A 12,656-nucleotide genomic window follows, 5' to 3' on the forward strand; every position below is an offset into this window, starting at 1 on the left:
GTACGGGGGCCAAGCTTACATTCAGTTCATCGATTTCCTTTTTGTGATCCTGATTCCTCTCGCTCTTTTCCTGCTCCCGTATCGTATCCTCGCAGTCGGTGCTGTCCTCGTCGGCACTAAAGTCCTTGTCCCCGTCCTCTTCGTCATCTCCAGCAGCGACGCCACTCTTACCATCCTCACCGTCACTATCGGACAGCACAATTTTGTCTCGATTTTCCAAATAATCCTTCGGTAGATGCTTCAGAAAATCGTCCAAATCCATTTCCGACTCCTTCTGCAGCGCAGCCACCTCATCGTTAATACGATCCTCCGCTTCAGCAGCTTCGGCTTCCGCCTTCGCAATCGTTTCCTCGTCATCGCCGGAACTTTCCGCCTCCGGACAAAACTCATCGTCCGAAGCGGTCTGCCCGCAGCCGCGCAGTGGAGAGGAAATACGGGACGAGTTTAAGCTTTCCGCCTTGCTACCAGCGGTGGCCAGCGTAGCACCGGCGGCCGTCTTGTTCATACCCTCGACCAGCTGTTGCGAATACTTTTCCGTCTGGTCGACGATGAAGCTGAGCTGCTGGTCGAGCGCCTTCTTCCGCTTCTCGTCCAGCTTCGTCTGATGCTTGTAGTCGACAAGCTTTTCCGCATTCGCCCAGAACGTTTTGATTTCCTTCGCCACAAACGCGGCTATGCGCCGGAGCTGCAGTTCCTGCGCCTTTTCCGCTCGCTGTGCCGCCAGCGCCTTGTCCTGGAAGTGTTTCTGTACCATGCGGGCACATTTGCGTGCACACGCTTTTTTCCATTTCCGTTCCTGGGCGAAGTCGGCCGACAGCCAAACCATCTCCTCGAGCAAGTAGTCCCAGTGAGCTTTCGGCCGGGCCGGTTCCTGCACTTTGGGTAGCCGTTTTTCCGTCCACAGACCTTCCTTTTGCAGTTCCTGTACGCGCTGCATAACGAACACCTCTTGTCGTGCCTTGTTGGTGTACTGATCGGAACCATTGCTGTTGTTGCCGGAGGGGGTCGATGCTGCCCCGGTAAGCAGTTGTTGACCGGCCACCAGCGCCAGCGCTCCAGGAGTGGTAGTTCCATTCCCAAGGCCAGGTCCATTTTGATGAAGGTTGCTTATGCTTCTGGAGGATGATCCTGCACTGCTTGCCGCTGCAGTAGTGGTGCTGCTAGTGCGACTGAGGGGTGGGATGCCACTACTTCCTCCGCGAGTGGTGTTCTGCCCATTTGTTCCACAACTAATGCCCGGTGACGCATTTCCACCTTCAAGCAGTAGCTCGCTCTCTATCATGTGCGCGGCGGCAATGGACGCAGCGTGCTGCTTTCTCCTCTCAATAGTGGACGTTGCCGCAGGGATGCCAATTCCAATCCGGTCCGGAATAATAGGCGTGCCACCTTAAACAGAAAAATAAAGAAAACCGTAAGTTTTAGGGCTGCACCATTCCTCGTTCCACACTAAATCGGGAAAAAATATGAAATCGAAACAAGCAACTAAAACAATTCATCGCCATTCAGTGAAACATTCCAGCCAAGGATTTGGTTCCACAATTATTCATTACCAAAAAAACAGCATCATCTGCTGTACACATCGAAGATTCTAATATTTAAAGCTATCAACAAAAAACGTAGTAAAATCAATGAGCGTTTAACAAGCATGAGAGTTCCATCAAAATCTTTTCGCCCGAAAAATGCATGCGTACATAACTTAAAATGACATACTACCGAACACATTCCAACAATTCTCCCTCTGCACAGTAGCAACGGCAAAATAAAATTGAAAATCATAAAGCATAAACACATTCCTTCAACTGAATAGTGGTAAAGAGCAAAAATAAGTATTTCAATCACATTTTCTTGTGTGCAGCAACCAGCAGCAGCATGCCCGGCGCGGCGTATATCTTGCCAATGATGGCGCAACAATTAAGCAAAAGAATTACACCTATAACAACCACCAATGGCAACTACCGTCTCCTCTCTCGCTTGTGTACAAAACACAACGTAAGGTTAAACGCATAACTAATATCAATAATATGTAAGCACTAGAGAAACGACAATGAAGTTAAGAAAAATAACTATCACAAAACAGCTATTCGTTACGAGTGATAAAGAAAGGAGGTTGGAGTAAACAAGAGGTGCGCGCGCTCTCTCTCTACCTGGCACCAGAAGTGGCGAGGAGTTCCCGAGTGCAGATGGTACACTAATTTGCCCAAATACCATCCCATGGCGACCACCCTGCGGTCTACCGGGCACATGTCCTACAATCCCACGAGGGCATTTGAGCAGACAACGTTTGTGCGAGGATTAAGAAGTAGGGGTAAGGGGGGAAATTGGTGAGGTGATTTGAACGAGAGATAAAGGGGGGGAGAGACAGAGAAGGAGAAACAAAATATGAAAAACAGATTGCTTTGTTTGTTAAACCTGCTGTAAATTAACTGCCCAAAAAACAACCAAGATATTTCAAACGTTGGCAATATTTCAATGCTGAATCGATAAAACAATCAGTTTTGTTTTAAAAAGAATGATTGTAAGACTGAATTAAAATTCTTATGTATCTGCCCCTTAAAGCGATTTGAGCATGAATGGAGAGAAGCAAAACGGTGTCAAACTTTACCTTGCTGACTAAGCTGTGCAACAGCTGCTGGCAGAGTGGTCGAGACGGCTACGGGCGTTGCTCCCACACCGGGTATTTTAATTTCCGCTCCCTGTGGTAAACCAGCTGAGGTATCATCACCATTATTGCCATTATTGCCACTCACTGGCGTCCCACTACTACTGCCAATGGTGTTGTTGCTGGGCGTCGTAGAAATTCCGCTGAGCGATCGGGTTGACTGCTGCAAGAAATACAATCCCGCATTGGACACAGGTTTGCAGCATGAATGGTGCGCGCTGGTTCTTACCTGTTTCAGTGCTTCTCCGGCCTCTTCCAGATTGCTGGACAACGGTTCCAGCTTGTACGAGCGTACAAAGTTTGTGAATGCGGGCGTTGGTGGCTTCTTTCTCCATACAGGATATTCCATCATATTGCCTCCGGTTTGAAGAAAAAACAATTCCGCTACGTGTTCATTGTACCTGCAATTGCAATTGTTTTTTGTTTATCGCAGTATAGCAGAATTCATGTTATCGTGGATATTTTCTGAGCGATCGTTCGAAGTGCCACATTCTTGGCAAGTTTAACATCATATTGAGTGTTGATGAAGAAAATCACTTACTTGTCTTTGATACTTCGTAATCGCATGTACTTTTGTTCAAGAATTAGTTTCTTGAGCGCACTGATATCATGCTCCGGTTCCGTTTCTAGCTTGATGCGCTTTTTCGACACCGTGGTCGAGCCGACAAGTGTCGAAGCTGTAGGCGCTGCAGCAGCAGCACTACCAACGGATAGCACCGTTTGTCCACCAGCTGCAGCAACCACCGCCGGCGAGTAGGATGATGCAGTGTTTGTTTTAGTATACGTTTTCCCTACCCCACTCGTTCCAACCACCACTCTTCCCTCACTAGCTGTTGCCCCGGCTTCCGTCACACTACCCGTACCACCTTCGGCTGCTCTTTTCTCAGCTACAACAAACGTACTTTCGTCGCCGGGAGCTTCACTTAAACCCACGCCCACACCACCACCGCCACCACTTTCACTTTCGAGCTGCTGTGTACTTGGCAACACCACTACACCAACCCCACCCGTAACACTGGCGAGGGTTCCCCCTCCTCGTCCTCTTCCTCCGCTTCCTTCACTTTCCGAGAGACCACTTCCTGTTCGTTCACCACCCGGCGACGCACTGGTAATGTTAGCATTATGGGCCTCAACACTGCCACTGGCACTACTCGCTGCCGTGCCGCTACTAGCACTAATGATGCTTTGCTGCTGCTGCTGTTGGAGGGTATGAGAAGGTGCCGATGACAATTGTTGAACGCTAGATGCATCTGTTACTGCTGCGATATTTACGTTGCTGCTGCTGGTGTTGTTACTAGAAGACGGCTGGTACGTCGGCGACTGTTGCTGCGGTAAACCTTTGTGAGGTGACGACAATGACGATGACGACGTCGGTGTTCCGGCAGGCTGCATTTGCTGACCCTGCTGCTGTTGTTGTTCCCGCTGCTGCTGCTGCTGTTGCTGCTGTTGGTGGTGGTGCGGCTGTTGCTGTTGTGGTTGAGACTGTTCCAGTTGCTGTTGTTGGTCTTCATTTAACGAGCGAGACATTGGTGTAGGGGAATCGTGTGTGCCAGTAACTGACTGTGGAAACACATACAACGTGAATACACGAAAGGTACAGGCATTATTAGCAAACGGAGTTGATGAACGAATGATATTTCACATGCTCGCTTACCTGGACAATATTACTAGTGGTTGATGTCTTTCGATAAATCCCAGCAGGAAGGGCCAGGTTTCGACCACGTTGCCCTCCCGCCGTATCGCCTTCATTCATTTTTTATACATCTGAAGAAACAGGTAAGCGAAAAAGTGTTAAAATACACATTTATGCCAGAATACATATAGTGCAGAGGCGTTGTGAAATTGTTTAATCAGACAAATGCCTCGATTGTAATCTTGTTAACATATCCGTCCTTCCAGAATGGAACTACGGATCGTTCATTACAAAAGTTAAGTAGAATGTTTCATCATATAAGTTCTTTTTTGGATTTTGCTTCACACAGGCTTTGCCGCTACCGTTGGGATTTTTTTTCATGACGTTTAACAGCAATTACGTGCCTGTCTTTCGATACAAGCAGAGATCTCCCGGCTTCCTTCCACTAGCTCATTAATTAATTTTTCTTATTCCGTTGTAAACAACTCATAATGCAAACTACACTCTTCACGAGCACCCATTCAAACACAAGCGGAAAAGCCGCTCAGCTCAACGAGGCAGCTGTCAAACTATCGAACGCGCCACATTTTCTCTCTTGCCCCGTCTCCCAACCTGCAGGCGAACACAGCCAAGCACAAGCGCGACCGTCTCGAAAGGCGGCAGAGGCAGAATGATGAAAGAAGTCAAAATCATTCCACGCGCTTGCGATTTTTTTTCGGCACTCCTCAGCACTCTAATCTGCCTGCCAGAATGGCGGATGTGACACGATGATGCTCATCCGGCACTATAGCGAAGCACACTCTTTCACCATACATCGACGCACATTCGCACGGAAACGGGACCAGATGCCATATTAACCGGTATCTGCCATTTGAACCACACACACATACATACACAAAAAATGTGCCGTTTTTCAATTTAATTATTTTTCCCTCCAGCAAATGAGCGTGCAACATTTTTTCCGCTTCTTTTGCCCTTTACCCCATCATAAGCGCATCGCAATCGGCCATCGGGAACCGTACGAGCCCGAACACGAACGGAAAAAACCCCAGCGGCAGCCGCCATCTTGCTTTTCGAAGCGAATCTCTTTTCGGGCGAGTCCGCCCGGGCTACTTGGGTTGCAGAGCATAGGAAAAACGCGTTGCCCATCATCTCTCACATGCGTACCTCAACTGGAAGGCAATTTCGATCCCGAGCGGAAGATGAATGCACTCATTCTATGTTCGCAACAGCACACAACGCACTATTCCGTATCGCCGCATTCGGAAAACGCAAAATTTCGCACTTTTCTTTGTTTCAGGTGAGGCAGAAACTACTTTTCTTCTCACACTCTCCGGACTGTGCGAAACTAACGCGACGGCAGAAAATGAATGCTTCTTGCTGTTCTCTTGTGCTGCCGGAAGCGGTAGCGTTGGGCACGCGCTTCGCCTTCGGAACAGTGGTTCCTGTCAAGCGGATGCTACAGTCGCTAGTTCAGTGCTCGACTTGAGATGTATTTCCAGCACAGGAAGACATTGAGTGATAAATGCTTGTTAAAAATGATTAAAATAAATAATTAAATTAATTTAGTTCAAAAATTGTTACCTGAATGAAGTATAAAGCCCATTTGAGTACTTTTTCGGTAGAGAATCATTCCTATCCGGGAAGTCGATTTATCCGTTCCATATCCGATGTGGACGAGTTATCGTGTTTGAATTGAAAAGCAATTTAATTTTCCTGTTTTTCATTCGTGTCTACAACAAATAAAGCGCACAGTTTATCACATTTGGTAGAAGTTTTTTTTTAGAACTTTTACCCTTTGAAAAACCTTCTACAGGAATATTTAATTCGAAAGCAGTTTTCTGAAACGATAAATTTAATAGATCATCGACCCAAATCAACCATGAAAGGGGTTTGAAACGTATTTCATTAAATTATATTTAAAAAAACACATAACTAAATAGATGCAACGATTAAGATAAACGTAGCCAATTGATGAGGTACGTTTTTCATGGCTTCGTTTTGATTTGATCCATCTGACGCCTGATCCAATCTCGCAAACACGATCGCCAAAACAAACATTGTTTTGCAGGGCAGATGGCGGCTACGCAGCTAACCGCCGATTTGCATCCACTCCTAACCGAGTATGTGATTAAAAAGCTGCACAAAAATCGTCTCACCACGGTGTACAGTTTCGTTAAGGTGGAAGCCGAACAACTGATAAGAATCACCAATCTTCCCGCCGAAAGCATCGTGCTGGTGAAAGATCAACTAATCGAACGGTTCGCCGGCCAGTGTCGGAACGGACAGACGCACCCAACGCATCCTACCGTTCCGTTGGGCACGGGAATAAACTCAATCGATGCAATACTGCAAGGCGGACTAGTACCTGGTCACATTTACGAGCTTTGTGGCAAATCTGGCACGGGAAAAACGTTACTATGTATGACGATCGCAGCGAATGTGGTGCAGCAGCGCAGCTCAGTGTTTTACATCGACACAAAGTGTGATTTTTCCGGTCGCAAGATACAGCAAATACTGGAGAAAGGACAGCGTCAGCTTTCGGAGCAGGAGCTGGGCCACACCATGGCCCGGATTAAAGTGGAACGAATCTTTTCTCCCGAGCTGCTGGTACAGGTTGTGGAAGAGTTAGCCAACGGTGCGCACCAGGAAGGGGACACGAATCTTAAGCTGCTGATAATCGATTCCCTGCCATCGCTTTGGTATCTGTTCCAAGATTCCAGCAGCTCCATCGAACCGTTGGGTTTGTTGACGAAGCTTATCTGCTCACTGCGCAAGCTGGCTACGCAGCACAACGTTGCAGTGTTGCTGGTTAATTTGGCCGTTCGAATGGTTGAAGGAATGGCGGGCAGTAGCGGCATCGAGAGTAAACGAAAACTTTGCCCAAACGGAACCTACCCTGCGCTGGGCCGGTACTGGGAAAGTGCACCCGGTACCAGGCTTTTGCTCGAACTGGACGACGACGACGATCAATCCGACTCTATCAACCGATCCGTGCTGGTGTGGAAAAGCAATTACCTTCGTACGGGTGAAAGGACGATCATTCGGATGACGGGCGCAGGCGTTCGGTGAAGCAGAGCGATCGTTGGTGAAAGAACAAAAATAAAAACTGTATCTATTTCTAACCTGCTCCTGGGACTGTAAATAAAATTGCACCTCTCTAGCTAATATCTTACACAAGCGCTAAACATAAAAGCAATACACGACCATTTACCATCCTACACTACGGTGTGACCCTTCGCGGCTCGGGCACTATTTAAGCATCCCGTACTTTTCCTTGTGATACATTTTCAGCACCTTCTTTGGCGGTACCAGCTCCCGGCTTAATCCGGGCCGTTTCTTCCTATCCGCGGGAAACGGTTTCTTCACCATCGTTACCGTGCCGGTGTCATCGGTGGCCGCTGTACCGCTGTCCTGCTCATTGTCACTCCCACCCTCGGCTGGTAACTCTTTGCGCAGTATCAAATCGGAATCGTGTGCAAAGTTACATTTGCTGCCGAACCGGCAGCGTCCCTTCTTGTAGCTCCAGCACACTTTCCGCTTCTGCTCCGCTGCATTTGCCTCCGGATCGACCATCTTGACGTGCTTCTCCAGGCTGGCCAGTTTAGCCTCTTCCGCCTCACGGAACGGATTGCTAAACACGCTCCCGGGAATAATGCGGCTCGATCCGGACTGGAGCATCGAGCGGGCACTGGGCAGTGGTACGGATTGATCATGATTTCTGTAACAATTGAGCGGTCGTGATTATGCTTGTGTGGCAGCGCGCGAGACACCATCGCTTACAAATCATTAGCTTGCGGCTGTTTGCAAGTGGCTGCAGTCGGTGGGTTGTTGAGCTTCCCCGTGCCGTTGCTCTCATCATCGGATGTATCGGAAGTGGATTCTTCACTATCGCCATAATCTGCTACCAGCGAAAACATCTCGCCAGGTGTGTCATTTGCCGATCACGGCCGATGAAAATGCCGCGCGAAAAAACGGTTGGCTGTGTTTTGGTTTACTTTACGTAAGCAGCGCGAGCGTCCCGCGTTGCTATTCTTTTTATTGCGATTTTTATTGTGCTTTATTTAGCGCTTTAATTACAAACAAAACACACAATTGTTTTGATCTGCCATTTGACAGCTGAGCGTTACGCAGCTAGGAAACTTATCGTTTGGTAACGCTTGTAACGCTTGAGCGATTTAGCAGGCGCTAAACGGGGTAACGCTGGAAAATGCTATTTTCGTTGTAATGTAAAATGTAAAATGTAATGTAATTGGTGTTGGTAAAATTGTTTCAAAACGTGGCAATTCATCATGTTTAAATACAGAAAAAGAAACATTTCTGTCGGAGCTTCATCTCCGATAGCTGCTATCCCACTATTCGCCCATTGACTTGACAAATTGTTGGCAAACAAATAACAACAGTACAAAACCGTAGGAAGTTTGCATGAAGCAAGTACTAGTGAGGACAGTTACCAGCATGATGAAGTTTATCGGTAAGAATGACCAAATAAGCAATCTTTCTTTGGCTCACTTACTTTACTAAAATGTTTTAGACATCGGAGCAAACTTGACCGATCCCATGTACCAGGGAGTGTACAATGGATCGTCAAAACACGAACCCGATCTTTCCCATGTGCTTCAGCGTAGTTGGGCCGGCGGATTGGACAAAATCATCGTGACGGTAGGAACGCTTTCCGACTGTGAACCAACGTTTGAGATCCTGAAGAACGATGGTGAGGAGTTACTGTTTGTTAAAGGAACTGTTGCTTTCTACTCGTTAATTAATTGTTTCCCGTTTTGTTTGGATTCGCCTCCAAATCAAGAAAGACTGTTCGCCACCGTTGGCTGCCATCCGACACGGTGCGGAGAGTTCGTGCCCGATCCGGAAGCGTATTTTGCATCCCTCTGCGGGCAGATAGAGGCACATCGGGACAAAGTGGTTGCGATCGGCGAATGTGGCCTAGATTACGAACGTTTGCATTTCTGCGAGAAAGACGTTCAGCGGAAATACTTCGAAAAGCAGCTAGAATTGGCGGCAAGGTATGAGCTGCCGCTATTTCTTCATTGTCGTAGTGCGCATGAGGACTTTGCTGAAATATTGGAACGCAATTTGGACAAACTGCCCAAGCGTGGCGTTGTGCACACGTTCGATGGTACGCTGGAGGCAGCGCAAGCGCTGATCGCGAATGGATTCTACATCGGCCTGAACGGTTGCTCGCTGAAGACAGAGGAAAATCTTAGCGTCGCGGCACAAATACCGGACGATCGGATTATGGTGGAGACGGACAGTCCGTGGTGCGAGATACGACCGTCCCATGCCGGTTCGAAGCACATAAAGAGCAAATATCCTACGGTGAAAAAGAAGGAAAAATGGGAACCCGGTTCGCTCATTGCCGGTCGGTGCGAACCCGTCATGATAAGGTGTGTGTGTGTGTGCTTTCTTTCCCTTTTAATCCCCCCCCCTCCTTCGAAAAGAGATACATTTGGGTTAATGTTCAATTGTATTTGTTCTATTTCTAGCCAAGTACTGGAAGTGCTAGCAGGCATAAAAGGAAAGCCAACGGTCGAGCTTGCCGATCAGTACTACCGCAACACACTGCAAATGTTCTTCCCGAAGGAAGCGGCTGGCTGGTGCGAGCGATTAAAGCGATAATTTGGATTTTGCACTCCTCCTGTGGTGGCCACATCAGAGGTATAAATTAAAATATGAGCGTACACTTCACTTCAAAACCGGATGAAACAAACGGTTTGAGACAGAGATGCTTATCGTTTCTTTTCCCTCCCGAAGCGATGAAAGAACAGCGTTTGTTGTAACCGGGATGCTGGCGGGGCTTTAGTTCCACTTCCTAAACTCACACCCGTCCGGGGGCCTAACCTGCACCGGCTGTGCACCAACCTCGTCCCAGTTGGTGCTCAGGACAGTGCCGCTAGACTCGTAGTACGACTTCATCATCGCCTTCCGGGTGTCCTCACTGGCATCGGCAAAGATCTTTTTAAACAGTGCGCTGACGTCGTCCTTCGTCTAAAATTAGTACGAGCACAAGTGGTTAAACAATGCGGAACGCACCCCAACCACAAACAAGGCACATGCAGAGAGCACAGACAAAACACCTACCTCATCATCGTTTTCGATTTCTTTCGAGATTTTGTCCCAATCGTGCTTCTTCTTCGCGGCGGCAGACGATGTTGACGATGGTTCTTCCGTCGCAAGCTTCCGCTCGAGAGCATCCCAACGTTGGCCGATCAGTTTGGCGAGCTTTATTTCCACCTTGCTCGGTGATGCTTTGTGTGAGCTCTGCTCAACGTTGATCGGATTCCATAGGTTCAGTGCGATGGGTTCGATGCCGTCCGCCTGCAGGGTGAGTGCGTTTTGCTCCAGCTGGACGGTGTAGTTTTTTTCGGACGCATTTTTTAACAGCACCGTCACCGTGACGGCCGTGTCTGTTTGATACCAGTCGTATTTTACCTTTGCCATGTATCTGTATTGCGGGATCAGCGCCGAATGCACTCACGATTGCACGAACAATATTACTAGCTAACCCGTCAACGAGAATACTACTCGCAAGCAGTTTGTTCGAACAGCTGCTACGGAATAAGGAAAACGTTTTGTATTTTCTAGAACCTGTATGTTTTTTTTTTCTCTCTACTCTGCTGCCTAATGACAGCAGCCATTATTTGTGTTGTTTGACTGACAGTTAAAACGATAAGATTTTCTTCGCAAAGGAAATGGAAACCTAGGGAGTGCAACAAAGGGAAAAAATAAACTTCGAGAATGTTTTGAATTTCCTTTTGAAAAGCCACCCGACGATACAAAGGTTTTAGATGAGATATCTTGTAATGTGTGATTTAACCATTTGTCATTTAACACGTATAGTGGTTGAGGGGTGATCTAGAATCAAGATTATTCAGCGACAGTTAATTCAAGTCAAAGAAAACTAATCATCTGGGAAAACAGCACTGGCTGGAAATATAATTAGAATACACGCTCATTGGATAGACACATTTACTATGTATTTCATCAAGCTACCAGCGTCCAGCCTAATCATTCTCCTCTTCGACCGATTGTGGTGGCATCGGTTTCGTGGAATTGTAATGCTCCCCTAGCCGATACATGTGCCGATGGTACGTTAGGATCAGCTTCCGATCGGCACTCTCCTCCTCCCCATGGACGGTTGCCGGACCGGTAGCCTGTATAACCTCGATGGGACACTTGAGACTGGTCGATAGGGCTTTAATCTCGATCTCACCACCCCATGCCTTTGTGACCCGTACCTGGTGACAGTACTTGTCGAACTCTTCCGCACTGAGCATATCTCCCGTGTCCGGATTGCTCATGTAGCAGATCATTACGTCCCGGTTAGCTTCTATATAGTCCGCCGCCATACTGCGCAGCTCCGGCACACTGTACGACCCGATCCCTAGCTGGGTGAGCTGGTGGTTGATTGCATTATACAGACAATCCCCGTCAGCCGGCACCGAATAGCCAAGCATGCCACGTTTGATGAGAATTTCATTGATACGATTGTTTTCCAAGATGCGGGGTGAGCTTTTCTGCAACAACGCTTGCTCCTCCTTAATCTGGGCATCACGTTCCCGATTGTCCTGCGCTTTTTTGTCCCTACGGCGTTGTGCCTTCGAGAGGCGAGGTTCTTCCTTTTCAGAAACGTCGGCATTAGATTCTTCCACTGGCTCACCGTTACTGGTGGCCGGCTGGTTGGATGATGGTTCGGTTGCGTCCGATAGATTTAGACGGTTTAGCTCTTCCGCGTGCCGTTGCTCAATTTCCAGCTCCAGATTCGCAATCTCCTCCTGGATTTCCTTCTTTTTCTTTTTGTCCACCTTCATCTTCTTCATCGATTGTATTTTGCATTGCAGTTCCTTCTTTTCCTTCCGGTGGCGGGCCATCACCTCCTCCCGGTCCATTTCAGGCAGTGTATCGCTCATTTTCAGAGGGGCAGTAGGGAGGGACACCAGCGATCGCGAACGGATGGAGCGCTCTGGCAAAGGGGATTTTTTGTTCGCACAGCCGGCTACCACGGTCAAGCAAGGGAATTCGTTTCGTGGTACATCCGAGTTGACATGATCAACTAATTCGATTCCTGCTGAACATTATCACACCTAGCAAGAAAAGGGAACTATTTTAGGGCTTTACAACGCTTTTTTTTGCACCAATAATACTATCATAAAAGGAATTGTTTGGAACACAGCTGGGCGAGCAAAATCTTCACAATTTGACAGCACGCGTTTTATGTGTGAGTACTTTGACAGCAAAACGATAGAAAGAGTGCTGTCCAAAAAATGAGAAAATTTTCAAGGAATAGCTTTAACTTTAAAAGGAAAAAGTGGAAACAATGAACTGAATTAAAATTTTCCTAATTATTCT

General features: G+C 47.6%; 6 protein-coding genes across 9 annotated transcripts in view; 2 read left to right on the forward strand and 4 right to left on the reverse strand.

The window, feature by feature from the left end:
- LOC118511340 (helicase domino) overlaps nt 1–5,682 on the reverse strand; it is a 24,470-nt gene extending 18,788 nt beyond the window's left edge. The window contains exons 1-7 of one of the 4 annotated variants that reach the window (XM_036054287.1): nt 5,460–5,682; nt 4,314–4,423; nt 3,932–4,219; nt 3,201–3,853; nt 2,889–3,060; nt 2,603–2,822; nt 20–1,386 (exon numbers count right to left, since the gene is read on the reverse strand). In XM_036054287.1, the coding sequence (XP_035910180.1) occupies nt 20–1,386; nt 2,603–2,822; nt 2,889–3,060; nt 3,201–3,853; nt 3,932–4,219; nt 4,314–4,412 (2,799 nt within the window). In that variant the 5' untranslated portion in view covers nt 4,413–4,423; nt 5,460–5,682. Of the gene's footprint in view, nt 1–19; nt 1,387–2,602; nt 2,823–2,888; nt 3,061–3,200; nt 4,220–4,313; nt 4,424–5,459 lie in introns of all 4 variants that reach the window. The other 3 variants (XM_036054286.1, XM_036054285.1, XM_036054283.1) reach the window with 3 other exon arrangements.
- Nucleotides 5,683–6,275: 593 nt separating this feature from the next.
- On the forward strand, nt 6,276–7,469 carry LOC118511345 (DNA repair protein RAD51 homolog 4). The gene has a single exon (XM_036054299.1). It carries the CDS (start codon nt 6,369–6,371, stop codon nt 7,362–7,364), a length of 996 nt encoding a protein of 331 aa, XP_035910192.1. The 5' UTR covers nt 6,276–6,368; the 3' UTR covers nt 7,365–7,469.
- LOC118511349 lies at nt 7,382–8,401 on the reverse strand. The gene is made up of 2 exons (XM_036054308.1): nt 8,076–8,401; nt 7,382–8,013 (listed from the first exon to the last, which is right to left on the reverse strand). Exons 1-2 carry the CDS (start codon nt 8,210–8,212, stop codon nt 7,545–7,547), a joined length of 606 nt encoding a protein of 201 aa, XP_035910201.1. The 5' UTR covers nt 8,213–8,401; the 3' UTR covers nt 7,382–7,544.
- Nucleotides 8,402–8,492: 91 nt separating this feature from the next.
- On the forward strand, nt 8,493–10,033 carry LOC118511346 (putative deoxyribonuclease TATDN1). The gene is made up of 4 exons (XM_036054300.1): nt 8,493–8,766; nt 8,827–9,006; nt 9,097–9,694; nt 9,794–10,033. Exons 1-4 carry the CDS (start codon nt 8,718–8,720, stop codon nt 9,924–9,926), a joined length of 960 nt encoding a protein of 319 aa, XP_035910193.1. The 5' UTR covers nt 8,493–8,717; the 3' UTR covers nt 9,927–10,033.
- On the reverse strand, nt 9,756–10,958 carry LOC118511350 (protein SGT1 homolog). The gene is made up of 2 exons (XM_036054309.1): nt 10,389–10,958; nt 9,756–10,295 (listed from the first exon to the last, which is right to left on the reverse strand). Exons 1-2 carry the CDS (start codon nt 10,746–10,748, stop codon nt 10,107–10,109), a joined length of 549 nt encoding a protein of 182 aa, XP_035910202.1. The 5' UTR covers nt 10,749–10,958; the 3' UTR covers nt 9,756–10,106.
- A 300-nt stretch (nt 10,959–11,258) lies between these two features.
- Nucleotides 11,259–12,532, reverse strand: LOC118511347 (deubiquitinase OTUD6B). The gene has a single exon (XM_036054301.1). The coding sequence runs from the start codon at nt 12,215–12,217 to the stop codon at nt 11,312–11,314; it is 906 nt and encodes a 301-aa protein (XP_035910194.1). The 5' UTR covers nt 12,218–12,532; the 3' UTR covers nt 11,259–11,311.
- Nucleotides 12,533–12,656: the final 124 nt, after the last annotated feature.

The sequence above is a fragment of the Anopheles stephensi genome, chromosome 3, assembly GCF_013141755.1.
Source record: "Anopheles stephensi strain Indian chromosome 3, UCI_ANSTEP_V1.0, whole genome shotgun sequence".
In the NCBI taxonomy this organism is placed as follows: domain Eukaryota; kingdom Metazoa; phylum Arthropoda; class Insecta; order Diptera; family Culicidae; genus Anopheles; species Anopheles stephensi.

Bases quoted from the DNA above. Each gene is read 5' to 3' on its own strand.
- LOC118511346 (XM_036054300.1), top strand. From the start codon at position 8,718: ATGAAGCAAGTACTAGTGAGGACAGTTACCAGCATGATGAAGTTTATC. The intron at 8,767-8,826 runs GTAAGAATGACC...AAAATGTTTTAG, and splicing joins CAGCATGATGAAGTTTATCG to ACATCGGAGCAAACTTGACC. The intron at 9,695-9,793 runs GTGTGTGTGTGT...TTCTATTTCTAG, and splicing joins TGCGAACCCGTCATGATAAG to CCAAGTACTGGAAGTGCTAG.
- LOC118511349 (XM_036054308.1), bottom strand. From the start codon at position 8,212: ATGTTTTCGCTGGTAGCAGATTATGGCGATAGTGAAGAATCCACTTCC. The intron at 8,014-8,075 runs GTAAGCGATGGT...CAATTGTTACAG, and splicing joins CAGCCGCAAGCTAATGATTT to AAATCATGATCAATCCGTAC.
- LOC118511345 (XM_036054299.1), top strand. From the start codon at position 6,369: ATGGCGGCTACGCAGCTAACCGCCGATTTGCATCCACTCCTAACCGAG.
- LOC118511347 (XM_036054301.1), bottom strand. From the start codon at position 12,217: ATGAGCGATACACTGCCTGAAATGGACCGGGAGGAGGTGATGGCCCGC.
- LOC118511350 (XM_036054309.1), bottom strand. From the start codon at position 10,748: ATGGCAAAGGTAAAATACGACTGGTATCAAACAGACACGGCCGTCACG. The intron at 10,296-10,388 runs GTAGGTGTTTTG...TACTAATTTTAG, and splicing joins AAATCGAAAACGATGATGAG to ACGAAGGACGACGTCAGCGC.